Source organism: Schistocerca gregaria, chromosome 6, assembly GCF_023897955.1.
Source record: "Schistocerca gregaria isolate iqSchGreg1 chromosome 6, iqSchGreg1.2, whole genome shotgun sequence".
NCBI classification, from domain to species: Eukaryota; Metazoa; Arthropoda; class Insecta; order Orthoptera; family Acrididae; genus Schistocerca; species Schistocerca gregaria.
In genome coordinates this window covers 388524978-388539996 of record NC_064925.1, presented here as the reverse complement: position 1 = coordinate 388539996, position 15019 = coordinate 388524978, and the positions used below count along the sequence as shown (strand labels likewise).

At 42.4% G+C, this 15019-nt stretch overlaps 1 protein-coding gene across 1 annotated transcript in view; it reads right to left on the bottom strand.

Moving 5' to 3' along the window:
* LOC126278072 (phosphatidylinositol-3-phosphatase SAC1) overlaps positions 1 to 15019 on the bottom strand; it is a 73314-nt gene that overhangs the window by 33836 nt on the left and 24459 nt on the right. The window contains exon 7 of the mRNA XM_049977903.1: positions 7098 to 7253. Within this exon, the coding sequence (XP_049833860.1) occupies positions 7098 to 7253 (156 nt within the window). The remainder of the gene's footprint in view (positions 1 to 7097; positions 7254 to 15019) is intronic.

The following is a 15019-nucleotide window of genomic DNA, read 5'->3' as shown; positions in this document are numbered from 1 at the left end:
ACAGAATCGGTGTTATAAGCATGCCAGCAGAGAGAGACTGGCAATGTGTACCTACAGCTAGGACAGCTCTGGCCAATAACTACACTGGCTCTAGCTTAGTAGACACTTGCTGTAGTCTTTCAGTAGAAATTTGTATCTCACTGGGCATAATGTCACTTTGGAATTGTGTAGCGTAGTATTTTGGTTGTTGTTATTTCTTTTCGTTGTCTTGTAACTTTTGTCTGGCTTTTTCCACCACAAGAATTATTGCGTTTCTTGTTGTTCTCGAGTTTGGCAATTAGTGCATGCCAAAAGGCATTTTAGTTAAATAAAGTGTGTTCAAACTCCATTGTTAGTTTTTTTCCTGCCGACTGCAGGACACATCAGTTATCAGCGACAAGGGAGGGATTTTCATTTTCGGTCAAAATGGCTACCTTAGAGGAATTTCTTCAGTCCTTGACGGATTCAGGCAACACCCACACAGTCAGAACACTGCTCTCACTCCCCGGCATGGCAAGCTGTAGTTCACAGAGTTTATTTCATCACGGGTAAATTGCATACTTTGCATGTGGCTCCACCGATGTTTCCAGCTTTCGATAGGTCTATGAAACCATGGTCAAATTATGTCGAAGGGTTAGAACAACATTTACTAGCACATGGGGTCCACAGCAAAAATTGCGGTTGGGCTTTTTTTCCTAGCAACAGTTGGTCCACAAATTCAACAACTGAACCCTGAGCAGTCACCTCAAGATCTCTCGTTTACCCATATTAAGGACCGCCTTTTTGAGTACTTTGACGCACAATACACGTTACCCCCACCCGTCAGACTGTCCTTTCTTGTCGAAAGTATCCAGGTCAGACATACTGAGAACGGATTACGATGCTCCAGGGTCTTTGCTGCGATTGCAAATTCCGGTGCGCCAACGATGCCTGCAAGCAGTCTTATACCTCTTCACTGATTCACGATATGGTGGTGTTTCACACACCGGACGGAGGTCTTCTGGCTGGTATTTTGAAGTTACAGGACTGGTCCCTCGACACCTGTCGGCCAATCATTCATGCATTTGAACAGTCTCACCGGCTACAACCGCACATCTTGATGCTGCTGTTTTCGTAGCTCGCCACTTGCACGGCGCCGAGCTCGAGTCTCATCAGTCGGCCGATACATTTCGTGACAGAAAGTCTTTTGCTCATTTTCCAATCATATCCGGACTGTTTCTGGACTCATCGACAGTTGGAGTGCCCCACCAGCAAGCAAGGTGCACGGTTTGCAGCCGAACGGGCCATATTGCCTTTGTCTGTCAGGGGCTTCGCAGAAACATCGGTTAGGTGTCACACTTCCTGCAGATGCACAGGCTTTTCACAAATTGTCACTGTAGGACCTGGAAGACTTGCATTCCATTGACAGATAAGTATTCTCCATCATTCACCAGTCGGGAGTCCGTTTCCTCGTTACCTTGGAAGTCGTGCATATTCCTGTGGTTTTCAAAATTGGCATAGCATCTTCCATTTCTATTGTGGACGGTGCCACATATCATTGCTTGTTCTCGCCAGCTTTGTCTCCGTACACTTGCGACTTGCGTATTTTCAGTAATCACCATATATCAGTCAATGGCATTTTTAACACAAATCTCCTGCAATGGTCATTCCTTCACCACTCAGTTTTTGGTGGTCCGCTCCCCTGGTGGTACTAACTATCTGGGTTTGGACATTTTTGGTTGTCTCGGTTTGTCAGTGCATGATGAGGTACAGGCAGTTTCGCTCCCCTCCTCGGATACCCTCCTCGCCCCGTTACTCAGCAAATACAAAATGTTCTCATCCTCCACCCCAAGGGTGAAGGGTTTCACTACACATGTTCAACTTCTTCCCTCTGCTATCCCTCTTTTTTTATTTCATTTAAGGCTCGCCCAGTCCCCTTTGCTCTCCAAGATAGGCTCCAAGTGGAGCTTCAGCACTTACAAGTCAAAAGCATCCTTTCTCCTGTCGTGCACAGTCATTAGACAATGCCTATCGTGTTAGTCGAGAAACCGAATGGTGCTTTAAACATCTGTGGCAATTTTAAGGTCACAGTAAATTCTCAGTCCATCATCGATGCCTATCCTGTCCCATTGGTGGATGACATACTCGCACATCTTGTGGGCTCAACCGTTTTCGCCAAAATTGATTTGCACGATGATATTTGCTACTGCTGTTAGATGTGTAATCGCAGCAGATCCTAGTCATCAAATCCCTGTGTGGCCTTTTCTGGTACAACCACCAACAATTTGGCACAGCCAGTGCCTTTCCAATGTTAATTGGAACATCTCACAACACAGGTGCCAGGTGCGGCAAATTATCTGGACAATGTCATTGTCGGTGGCTCGTCCACGGTGGACTTCGCGGACAAGCTGGACAGGCTGTTTCAGTTTTTTCCAAAGCTAACCTGTGCAGCCGGAAAGAAAAGAATGACTTTTCTGCATGTGAGGTCAGTTATCTCGGGTTCAAGATTGATGCCTGTGGTCTACACGCCTCTAAGGAGTATGTTGAGGTGTTCAAAACTTGCCTCCTCCCACCTACATGAAGCAACTGCAATCCGTCCTAGGTCAAATTAACTATTAGTAGCGTTTTATAGCCCAAGCCGCCGAGATTTCGGTGCTCTTGACCAGTTTGTTGCACGAAGGTGTGCATTGGGTTTAGGACGTGGCACGTGAGCAGGCTTTCACAAGTCTCAAGTCGGCTATCTCCTGACCTCCGTGGTAGGCCGCTTCCGACCGTTTCCTGCCCCTCATTGCTGCATTGGACTAGGGCCTGGGTGTAGTCCTCTCACAAGTGGTGAACGGCATTGAGAGGCCAGTGGCCTTCGAATTCTAAAAACTGACCGATGCTCAAACCAAATACAGTCAAATTGTAAAGGAAGCTTTGTCACTGGTTTTTGCCCTAACAAAATTCTACAATTCCATGTATCGTCGTCATTTCATTCTCCAGACCCACCACAAACCTTTGGTTTCTTTGTTTCACAAGGGTGCCCCATTGCCCACCCAGACAGTGCGCCAATGCCAGTGTTGGGCACTCTTCCTGACACCATTTGACTTCGATATTGTCTATCGCACCTCCTGGAAGGCACGCAAACACTGATTTCCTTTCCAGACTGCCTGCCAGAGTGGACCATGCATTTGACACTTCCTCCTTGGTTTGTTTCGATGTGAAACCGAATGTGGACGCAGCTCTAGATGCACTTCCATTGGATGGCAATGCAGTCCGGCAGGCTACCACTAATGATCAGACATCCACCGCCAAATCACTGCAGGTTGGCCGAACAGCCGGCACAGTGTCCATGACGCAGAAGTCCAGCATTTTTGATATCGTCAGCACAGTCTCTTTTTCTGCAGTGGCATCATCCTTTTGCATAGTGATTCGGATGTTCCCCGGGTGGTGATACGGCACGCATTGTGTTGCCACGTCCTCGACCTCCTCCACGCTGGCCATTGGGGAACCGTCTTCACCAAGCAGCTGCCCCCGCTGACACCTTTATTGATGTGGATTGGATAAAGACATTGCCTCCCTCGTGTCAGCCTGCACCACATGCCAGGCACATCAGCCAGCATCCCCGTGCCAGTATTTTTCATGGCCAGATGCAGCTGCTCCATGGGAAGTCGCCCCCTTCATGGATCCCAATGGCTCATCCTAATTGAGTCCGGGTTGGGATACCCTTACATCTTCTGCATGATGAACACCACTTCTACTGAAACTATCAAAATTCTCTGGTATCTCTTTGCTGTCGAGGGACTCCCCAAAACGATCGTTACAGATTATGGTCCCCAGTTTATTTCGACCGAGTTTAAGCAACATTGTGCTGCCAATGGAATTTCCCTCATCCACACTGTCCCAGTTTCACCCTGCATCAAATGGCCAGGCAGACCGTTTTGTGCAGACGTTCAAGACCCAACTCGATAAACTACTGAGCCATCACCCGCTGGAGGAGGTCATCCAGATTTTTTTGGTTACATACCATGCCGCCACGAATGCTGGTAAGAGTCCAGTGGAGACACTTCACAGTGGAGCATTCCACTCTCCCTTATCTACCCTTGTTACCCTCCCACCCGAACTCTGGTGCCCTCCTTCTGCATCGGGTAGGTCTGGCTGTCTATCTTTTCACATCCACAGACCTGGGCACCTGCCATCATCAGCAAGCTCTGTTGTCAGGTGATGGCATCTCTCCAGTGGGTCAATGGTTCCACCACTCGCCAGCAACTCAACCAGCGCTCTGCCCCGTATGGTGAAGCAAGACGCCCCTGAGGAGCTGCCAGTGCCTGTCAACAGCCCCCCCCCCTGTGATGGAAACTCTGATTCTGCCTCTGTCTCAGCCACTGCCTCTGCCACCAGCTGCCCCTGCTGTGTCACCGCCTACAGTGCCTGATGGTCATGAACCTATGGACATCGACCATGACGGTCACGAGCCAATGGACGTCGACCACAATGCCCCCTCTCCTATGGACGTTTGTGGTGGTGTGCATTCTTTTTCCAGGGGGAGAAATGTCATAGCGGCCCCTTATTAGTTAGGGGGTCCACACTACAGACAAGCATGGTGGGCTGCTGACCTCCCTTAAGATCTCATATCAAAACATTGCCAGTGAATGTAAACAACAACAAACTTTCTGCATAATCACAGCATTACTTTGTGAAAAGCCATGTGATAGAGATACACCAATTAGAAATAATGTAATTAAGTGTAGCACTCCACAGAATTGGAGTTATAAGCACGCCTGCTGAGTCAGACCAGCAGTGTGTGCCTACAGCTAGGACAGCTCCGGCTGATACCTATGCCGGCTCTGGCCCAGTGGACTCACCATAGTCTCTCTGTAGAAATTTGTATCTTTCTGGACATAATGCCACTTTGGAATTGTGTAGTGTACTATTTTGGTTGCTATTATTTCTTTTCATTGTCTTGTCACATTTATCTGGCTTTGGCCACCACAAGAATTACTGTGTTTCTTGTTGTTCTTGAGTTTGGCAATTAGTGCACGCCTAGATGGCATTTTAGTTAAATGAAGTTTGTTCAAACTTGATCCTTAGTTCTTTCCTGCTGACTGCAGGACACAACAAGAATGACATCCTGTATCCTGTTTGCAACAAACTCTTTAATCCAATTTCACAGTTAATGTGATATTCCATACACTCGTATTTTGTTTGTTATGCGGCGGTGTGGAATTGTATCAAATGCGTTTTATAAGTCAGGAAACACTGCATGTGTCTGGCCTCCTGTGTCTCATTTACAGAGCGAGCTGGGTTTCATATGATAGTCATTTCCTGAACCCATATTGATTCCTACTGAGGAGATATTTGGTCTCCAGAAATGTCATAATACGCAAGCATAAAACATGTTCCAAAAGCCTGCAACTGTCCGACCTCAGAGATACAGGCCTGTTCTACAACCCTTCTAGAAAATGGAAATGATCTGCGCTTTTCTCCAATTATCAGGAACACTTTGCTCGGCCAAAGACCTATGGCACACTGTTGCTAGAAAAGAGCAACTTCTTTCACATACTCTATGTAGAATCACACTGACTGCTTTCACAGGTGGTTCTGCATCTGATAGGGTAGGATATGTTAGTGACAGAACAGATATAGTATGTGCTACATGAGTGGATAGAACAGGATTTGAACCCGTCTTTTCGGCAAAGGTATGACCCCACACACTCTTGTGATATGTGTCACACTCCTGTGGAAGACTCAGGTGCAAGCCCTACCCTATGCATTCACCCATACACACTATTCCAGTCCTGTTACTTGCATATCTTGTCCCACCCGTCCTACTGGAGGCAAGGTCACCTGTGAAAGCAGTCACATCACATACCACTTCTGCTGTAACTTTTGCACACTCTTCATTCCCACAATCTTTCTGACCTCAGTTTCCTCTAGTCTCTACCCCACACTAACATCCACCCCTGTCCCCGTGGTTCCTACATCACTCATAGTATACTCACTCTCCTCTCCACAGTCTCAAGATGACGACAATGTCTGGGAGTGAGAAGCAACTTCAGCAAACTGTTCCTGTCTTCACTAACTACAATTTTTAATGATAAGCTGATTTGAGGATATTAAATAAGGTATTTGGATTGAATGTATTTCAACATACTTGTCAGTGCCACCAGAAGCTGCTACAGTCTTTTTAAAATCATTTTGAGCAGCATAGGAAACAGAATGCTACAATGTGATTAAAATGTTTTGGTAGAATGCTTGTGGATGAACACTTTTGTTTGTAAAATGATGAATTTGATGAATGAAATACTTTCGTTTCAACCAGCAATTTTGTAATATCACGCATTAATTTTGTGTGTGTTCTGTTTTATGTCCTTTTTGGGAGTGAGTAGCAATTGTAAATGGCTGGTGGGAGTTGGTGTGATAGTAAGGATTAGGTGGATCAAAATGAAAACAAAACAAAAAAAACCATAATCTGAGAGCACTGTAATTAGAAATGTAATTATACATTAAGCTTGTTATTTTATTCTTATGGCTTGTACTAGTAATACAGGGAGGGTTACACTAGAGTGGAATAATATCACTTTATTTATTGACTAAACTTATTAAGAACAGTATTCAGGGCTTGAAGAAAAGTCAGTAATGAAAGGGGATCTCCAGTTATATTGTTAATAGAATGAAATTACTATTTTTAAGATGATCAGATTTTATAATATTCAATGCTGGAAGACTCAGGTGGAATATGCAATAAGAGTTTGCATGATGACTGCTTTCTCTATTGATAGGATCACATAAAACTTTCAGAGAGCAATGTTGTGACTGTAGCCTAAGAAACAATTTTAATCTCCCACACTATTACAGACACAAAGGTTCTAATTAGCATTTAAGTATCAACATCTCTGCAGTTTCTGAGTCTTGTGTTATTATTCTCTGAAGACTTTTCACATGTTACAAATTAAAATGCGCACAGAGAACTGCAAGTATAACACAAATGATTTCTTTGGTGTGCTGAAAAAATATTTGGTTAAAATAGTAACCTACACATGCTGTATGTTAAATTACTTCATATCATATACAAAAGTTATAGTGGTTGAATACCCTTAAACTACAGCACCCAGTGATAAATTACTCTTAACTGAATGAAGCACAAGAATACTGACCAGATTGACAAGGACAATACGGCCATAATTGAACACCTGAGTCTCGATATGGCGTGCAAAGGCTTCTGCATGGTTCTCAGTGGGCACAAGTCGAGGCCTTGGTTTATATTTTAAGTTGGGTAACTGTGTCCAGAAGAGGGGAATGCTCCCCCTTATCTGCAAAAACGTAACAACATTGTCTCTCAGTACAGATTTTTGGAAAACTGATGGTATATCACCACATAACACTCCAGATCGGTTCAGTGTTAATAATAATAATAATAATAATAATAATAATAATAATAATAGTGTTTAAATACTTGTGGATTAAATGAGACCACTCACTGAAAAGCAGAAACATCAAGTTGTCGACAGGCACACACGTTTGTATGTGTCTAGCAACAAATCATTTCTGCAAGGAGTGATTTCCTTTAATTGAAAAGTATTTCCTAAAGCAAAAAATAATGCTTGTGACACACTATGCTATATTTATCATAAACCCATTACATCCAATTACAAAAATGTTTTAGGTAGAGTCGGCACAGTTCTTTCATATTTCTACAGTTAAAGATAGATCTGATATTTATCATGGGAAAGAACGCAGCCAAAGGCAAAACAATACATCGAGTCACCTAAATGTTTATTTTCTGTATGGTGTCCCTTGTGTTACACAATTACAGCCCCACTCTCCAAGAACAAAAAAATTGTTGCGTTATCACACAGGTAATGCATCATTCTAACCGTACTGGGAGTAGTGAGGGGATACAAACTCTTGAAAACATTGGATATCATATGGAAATACTGACAAAAGGACGTGCTGCAGTCAGTTGCTCAAGCCACCATCACATCTATTTGGTCTAGTTTGTAGGTTTTAGAATACCAATCAGCTAATGTGCTTATAACTGCTGTACAATTTTGTCAACTGTATGAATCTAGAAAGAAAATCAGAAGAAGTTACTTTTCACACCTGCATCAATTTATCGTTTGCACAATGGGATCGAACTATGTAGCTAAAAGTACGATTTGCTTAACAGCTCATGTGTAAACAAAGGAGTCTGGAAGACAAACATTACAATAAAGAAACTGTGTTCAGAATATGATCAATGCAAAGTACTAGACATAAGTAAGCTATTTGAGTGTGGAAACTACACTCCTGGAAATGGAAAAAAGAACACATTGACACCGGTGTGTCAGACCCACCATACTTGCTCCGGACACTGCGAGAGGGCTGTACAAGCAATGATCACACGCACGGCACAGCGGACACACCAGGAACCGCAGTGTTGGCCGTCGAATGGCGCTAGCTGCGCACCATTTGTGCACCGCCGCCGTCAGTGTCAGCCAGTTTGCCGTGGCATACGGAGCTCCATCGCAGTCTTTAACACTGGTAGCATGCCGCGACAGCGTGGACGTGAACCGTATGTGCAGTTGACGGACTTTGAGCGAGGGCATATAGTGGGCATGCGGGAGGCCGGGTGGACGTACCGCAGAATTGCTCAACACGTGGGGCGTGAGGTCTCCACAGTACATCGATGTTGTCGCCAGTGGTCGGCGGAAGGTGCACGTGCCCGTCGACCTGGGACCGGACCGCAGCGACGCACGGATGCACGCCAAGACCAAAGGATCCTACGCAGTGTCGTAGGGGACCGCACCGCCACTTCCCAGCAAATTAGGGACACTGTTGCTCCTGGGGTATCGGCGAGGACCATTCGCAACCGTTTCCATGAAGCTGGGCTACGGTCCCGCACACCGTTAGGCCGTCTTCCGCTCACGCCCCAACATCGTGCAGCCCGCCTCCAGTGGTGTCGCGACAGGCTTGAATGGAGGGACGAATGGAGACGTGTCGTCTTCAGCGATGAGAGTCGCTTCTGCCTTGGTGCCTATGATGGTCGTATGCGTGTTTGGTGCTGTGCAGGTGAGCGCCACAATCAGGACTGCATACGACCGAGGCACACAGGGCCAACACCCGGCATCATGGTGTCGGGAGCGATCTCCTACACTGGCCGTACACCTCTGGTGATCGTCGAGGGGACACTGAATAGTGCACGGTACATCCAAACCGTCATCGAACCCATCGTTCTACCATTCCTAGACCGGCAAGGGAACTTGCTGTTCCAACAGGACAATGCACGACCGCATGTATCCCGTGCCACCCAACGTGCTCTAGAAGGTGTATGTCAACTACCCTGGCCAGCAAGATCTCCGGATCTGTCCCCCATTGAGCATGTTTGGGACTGGACGAAGCGTCGTCTCACGCGGTCTTCACGTCCAGCACGAACGCTGGTCCAACTGAGGTGCCAGGTGGAAATGGCATGGCAAGCCGTTCCACAGGACTACATCCAGCATCTCTACGATCGTCTCCATGGGAGAATAGCAGCCTGCATTGCTTTGAAAGTTAGATATACACAGTACTAGTGCCGACATTGTGCATGCTCTGTTGCCTGTGTCTATGTGCCTGTGGTTCTGTCAGTGTGATCATGTGATGTATCTGACCCCAGGAATGTGTCAATAAAGTTTCCCCTTCCTGGGACAATGAATTCACGGTGTTCTTATTTCAATTTCCAGGAGTGTATTTGAGTGTGATCACATCAATGAAATAATTAAAGATCAACTTTCAAGAAATAAAACAGCTTCCTATATGTCCTGCTGAGAACAGCAACAAAAGTAACATGAGCAAGGCAGAAGAAACAGTTATTTCAATTCCCTCAGATACTTCTTTAGGTGAAAGTATGCAGTTTCAATAATAATAAAAAAAAGGTGACAGTTTTTCACCAAGTAAAGCAAATGACATTTCTTTTCTCATTGAGGATGTGCAAGGAAAAAGATGTTAATATATTATGTTTTAGTGAATATCATAAAAGAGGTGTTGAAATGTTGCAGTTGAGTGGTTACTGTATAGCAACATGTTAATCCAGATCTATATTGGAAAAATGTGGTGGTGTAATTAAGGTAAAAAATAGCATATCTTAAAGAGCATTAGATTTAAAGTGTCACTGTATACAACAAGATAGTGAAATATTTGGAGTAGAAATGGGGCCTACTACACATGACCTGCCAGTTGTGTTAGCACTTTACAGAGCCTCTACAGGGAACATGAATGTGATCCTGTAGCAGCTAGAGTCTCTCTTAAACCAGCTGTGTTCAAAGTTCAAGACTTCAATAACTGATGGCAATTTTAATAACAGTATTCTAAATGAGAGCAACAGTAAAGAAGATTTAGAACACCTAGTAGAGTCTTTTAACCTTATGACAGTAATAGATTTTCCAACTAGGATTACCAAAAACTGTCAAACTCTGATTGACATATTTTTTGATGAGTCAGGACTCAACAATACCAATATATGGCCTATTGTTAATGACCTTTCTGACCATGATGGTCAACTGCTTACAGTCACCAACATCAATCTGTGCAACATGTCTACCCATTCATGGAAATGTTTTACGATCCCTTACAAATTTCAACTGCAGCCTCCAGGAGCTAGACTGGAGTCCAGTTTTCAGTAAAACAGATGAGAATAAAAAGTATAATACATTTTTAAATGAATTTATGTCTCACTTTGAAGCTAGCTTTCATAGAAAAAATAATTAGAAACAACCACGTAGCCACTGACATGAACATGCGGCTCACTGCAGGAATAAAAACAACCTGCAGAACAAAAAGGATGCTTTATAGTTCTCTCAAAATTAGTAATGACCCAAAAGAGGCAGCAACACTACAGACTCTACTGCAGCAGTCTAAAGAGGGTTATAAATAAATCTACGAGTACATGCATAAAAACTGAAATTGTGACATCAGAAAACAAAATAAAAACAATTTGAAATGTGAGAGAGAGATACACTGCAAGAAAAACAGGGAACAGGATACAGACAGACATTAAACAAGGTGAAAATATTATAAATAAACCTGAAACAGTTGCAGAGATATTGACAAAAATATTTTTTGTTAATAGCAGACAAGGCAGGCTGCAAAGGATCTATGGATGGAGCAATGGCTTCTACAGAATGCTATCTGCAACAGAATCCCACAGATATCCTTACCTCTTCTTATATTAAATGATACAGAAAGTATAATCAAGTCATTATAAAATAAAATGTCTGTTGGTGTGGACAATATTTCTAATGAAATATTGAAATATTGTTAAAAATATAGAAGTTCAATCTTATGCAACATATTCAATGGACAATGCATCATTGCAAGAAGGAATTGTCCCTGGGAGACTAAAACTGGCTGTAGTGATGCCTCTCTTTGAAAAAGGTGACAAAAACAGTGTCACTATCATCCAATGCCCCTTTTAACTATCTTTTCAAAAATTCTCGAAAAACTTGTGCACAGATTGATCATAAACCATCTCAACTTCCACAATATCCTCAACAATAGTCAATATGGGTTTTATGCTGGTTTTTGAAATGAACAAACTATATTTTCCTTTAACAATAAAGTTTTGGAAGCCATTAACAAATAAATGTCTCTAGTACGCATCCTTTGTAATCTCTCGAAAGCCTTCAATTGTGTAAACCACAAAATCCTTTTGAAAAAGGCAGAATATTATGGTCAACATGGTAGCGTTAGTTTGTGTGGTTTGTGGATTCAGTCCTACCTAAAGGACAAAAAGCAGATGGTAATGCTGAATGGCACTTCCGGAGAACCTTCCTCATCATAGTGGGGTACCTTAGGTTGTGGTGAGTCTGAAGGCCTCCCTATTTGCTCCAATACAATGAGTAATTTTACTCTTTTTTGCATATGATATATCAATTCTCATTGATGAGCTGTGTGACAACAGTCTTGAACAAACTACAAACAAAGTTCTCTCTGAAGTTTTAAATTCGTTTTCTGCAAATAGTCTCACTCAACGCAGATAAAATCCATTATGTGATGTTCCACATGCCACAAAGATATCTTTAAGAAATTAACACACAGTGTAGAGATCAACACAAGAAGTTGAGGATACAAAATTTCTGGGTGCATACATAGAAAGCAAATGTAACTGATGTACCCACATCCTTCATCTTTATAGAAGACTTAGCTCAGAAATATATATGCTATGAATTATTGCTTCTTTGACTGAATTGGATACTGTTAAGGCTTCCTACTTTGCTTACTTTTATTCATCTTTGTAAAAGACTTTGCTCAGCAATATATATACGCTATGAATTATTGTGTCTTTGACTGAACTGGATACTGTTAAGGCTTCCTACTTTGCTTACTTTCATTCAACAATGTCTTATACTATTATATTCTGGGAGAACCAGCCTCACCAAAAAATTTTCACTGCTCAAAAAAAATCAGAATAATGAATGGTGTCCATTGTAGACATAGGAAATTGTCTCGAAAGATGGGGATCCTTACCCTGCCGCCCCCCCCCCCCCCTCCACCACCTCACAGTATATTTTTTCCTTCTTGAACTTTGTAAAAACTTCTCTCTAAATAAAAACAGTGAGTATCAAGACTATAACACAGGAACCAAAAATAGTCTACACACTGCATTGAAAAGTCTAAATCTGGAGCAAAAAGGAGCATATTGCTCCAGAATTAACCTGATTAATGCACTCCCACCATTTATCAAATGTCTACATAAACAGTTAAAAAAATTCAACCAACTCCTGAAAGAGAGAGAAATCTTGTTATATGGCCAGTGAATTGATGAGAGAAAATTAATAACCACCACTAAATTCACAATTGTTTTAAAAATACTTTTAATCTCACTATAATGATGAAGTAAATAAAATAGAAAGAAACTTCCACATGGGAAAAATATATTAAAAACAAAGATTCCAAGACTTACCAAGCGGGAAAGTGCCGGTAGATAGGCACAATAAATAAAACACACAAACACACACATAGAATTTCTAGCTTTCGCAACCAACGGTTGCTTCTTCAGGAAAGAGGGAAGGAGAAGGAAAGACGAAAGGATGTGGGTTTTAAGGGAGAGGGTAAGGAGTCATTCCAATCCCGGGAGCGGAAAGACTTACCTTAGGGGGAAAAAAGGATAGGTGTACACACACACACACACACACACACACACACACATATCCATCCGCACATACACAGACACGAGCAGACATTTGTGCCTTTACAAATGTCTGCTTGTGTCTGTGTATGTGCGGATGGATGTGTGTGTGTGTGCGTGTGTGTACACCTATCCTTTTTTCCCCCTAAGGGAAGTCTTTCCGCTCCCGGGATTGGAATGACTCCTTACACTCTCCCTTAAAACCCACATCCTTTCGTCTTTCCCTCTCCTTCCCTCTTTCCTGAAGAAGCAACTGTCGGTTGTGAAAGCTAGAAATTCTGTGTGTGTGTTTGTGTGTTTTATTTATTGTGCCTATCTACCGGCGCTTTCCCGCTTGGTAAGTCTTGGAATCTTTGTTTTTAATATATTTAATCTCACTATCATAGATTCATAATAATTTAGGTTTCCTTATTCAAGTATGTATTCATTATACTATTTAGCTTACTTCTGCTTCCTCTGTATATTACAGATCTTTTTAAGTGTAACTCAATATTCTGTTAATTGGATATAGGTTCTTTAGTTGATATTTTATCTACATTGTATCTTTTACTGTATTTATGTAAATTAGCCTATATCTGATCCTGCATCAGTGCACCACAATATTTTATTAACTGGATATATGATCCTCATTTGACACCTTATTTACTTTGTAACCTTTATAGTATGAGGCATGTTTTTTAAGTAAGGTCCGTTTTGTTGTAAACACTAGTAGTTCGGGCGCATACTGCAACGAGTGCATGCTTTGTGTACCAGCATGCCTCGGGAACAACTGTGCTCAATTTCAGCTCTGTAGCTAGCCTGTACGGTTCTGTTCTGTGCTTTCAAAATGTTTAAGGCTATCAAATCGCCCGCCATGTGTGAGATTCGCTCACTGATATGGTTTTTGTCAGCAAGGAACCTGTCTACTGCAGAAATTCATCGACAGATTTGCAAGGTGTATGGTGATACTTTTATGAGTAAAGCAAAGTGCTTAAATGGGTATGAGAGTTCAAAGAGGGCCACGAGAACATCCATGATGAGGACCACTCTGGTCACCCTTCTTTGATTACAGATGATTTGGTGGCTTCAATTGAAGCAAGGATTCATGAGAATAGGTGCTTCACAATAACAGGTCACTCAAAGGAATTTCCTGACGTGTCAAGATCAGTGCTTTACAACATTGTTTGTTAACACCTAAAGCTTAGGAAAAGATGCTCCTGTTGGGTCCCGAAACTCCTAACAGAGGACCACAAAAACCAAAGATTTGAGTGTGTGATGAAGTTCTTGACTTGTTATCACGAAGAAGGTGACAGGGTCTTGAGTCAGATCATAACTGGAGACGAAACAAACAAAAGACGTGGCATGCTGACAAAGGGAATTGTCCTTCTCCATGACAATGCAAGACCTTACTCTGCAGGTCAGACCTACAATTTATTGGACAGTTTTGGCTGGGAAGTTTGAGACCACCCACCCTACAGTCCAGATCTTGTGCCGAGCGATTACCATCTGTTCCTCCACCTCAAACACCACTTCAGTGGCAACCGTTACAATGACGTGAAAGCAACAGTGAACTCTTGGTTATCAGAGCAGATGGCAAGTTTTTATGAAGACGGTATTTTAAAATTGGTTCAGAGGTATGATACATGTTTCAACAAACTTGGCAACTATGTCGAAAAATAGAGTGAAGTATGATCTTTCTGAAAATAAATTTACTTTTTTGAAGTAACCTTTCGTTGTGTACTTATGTTCAAATGGACCATACTTAAAAAACACACCTCGTATTTATGTAAGTTATGTCTGAAATATGTACGTTTGACATTTCATATCCTTGCAATTTACTCGGTGTCTTGGTATGTAGAACATGAAATAAATGAATAAATATAAATAAACTTACGTGTAAATGCAAAATACTCACCCATTTTCATCTTTCGATAATATTCATACATACATTAGCAT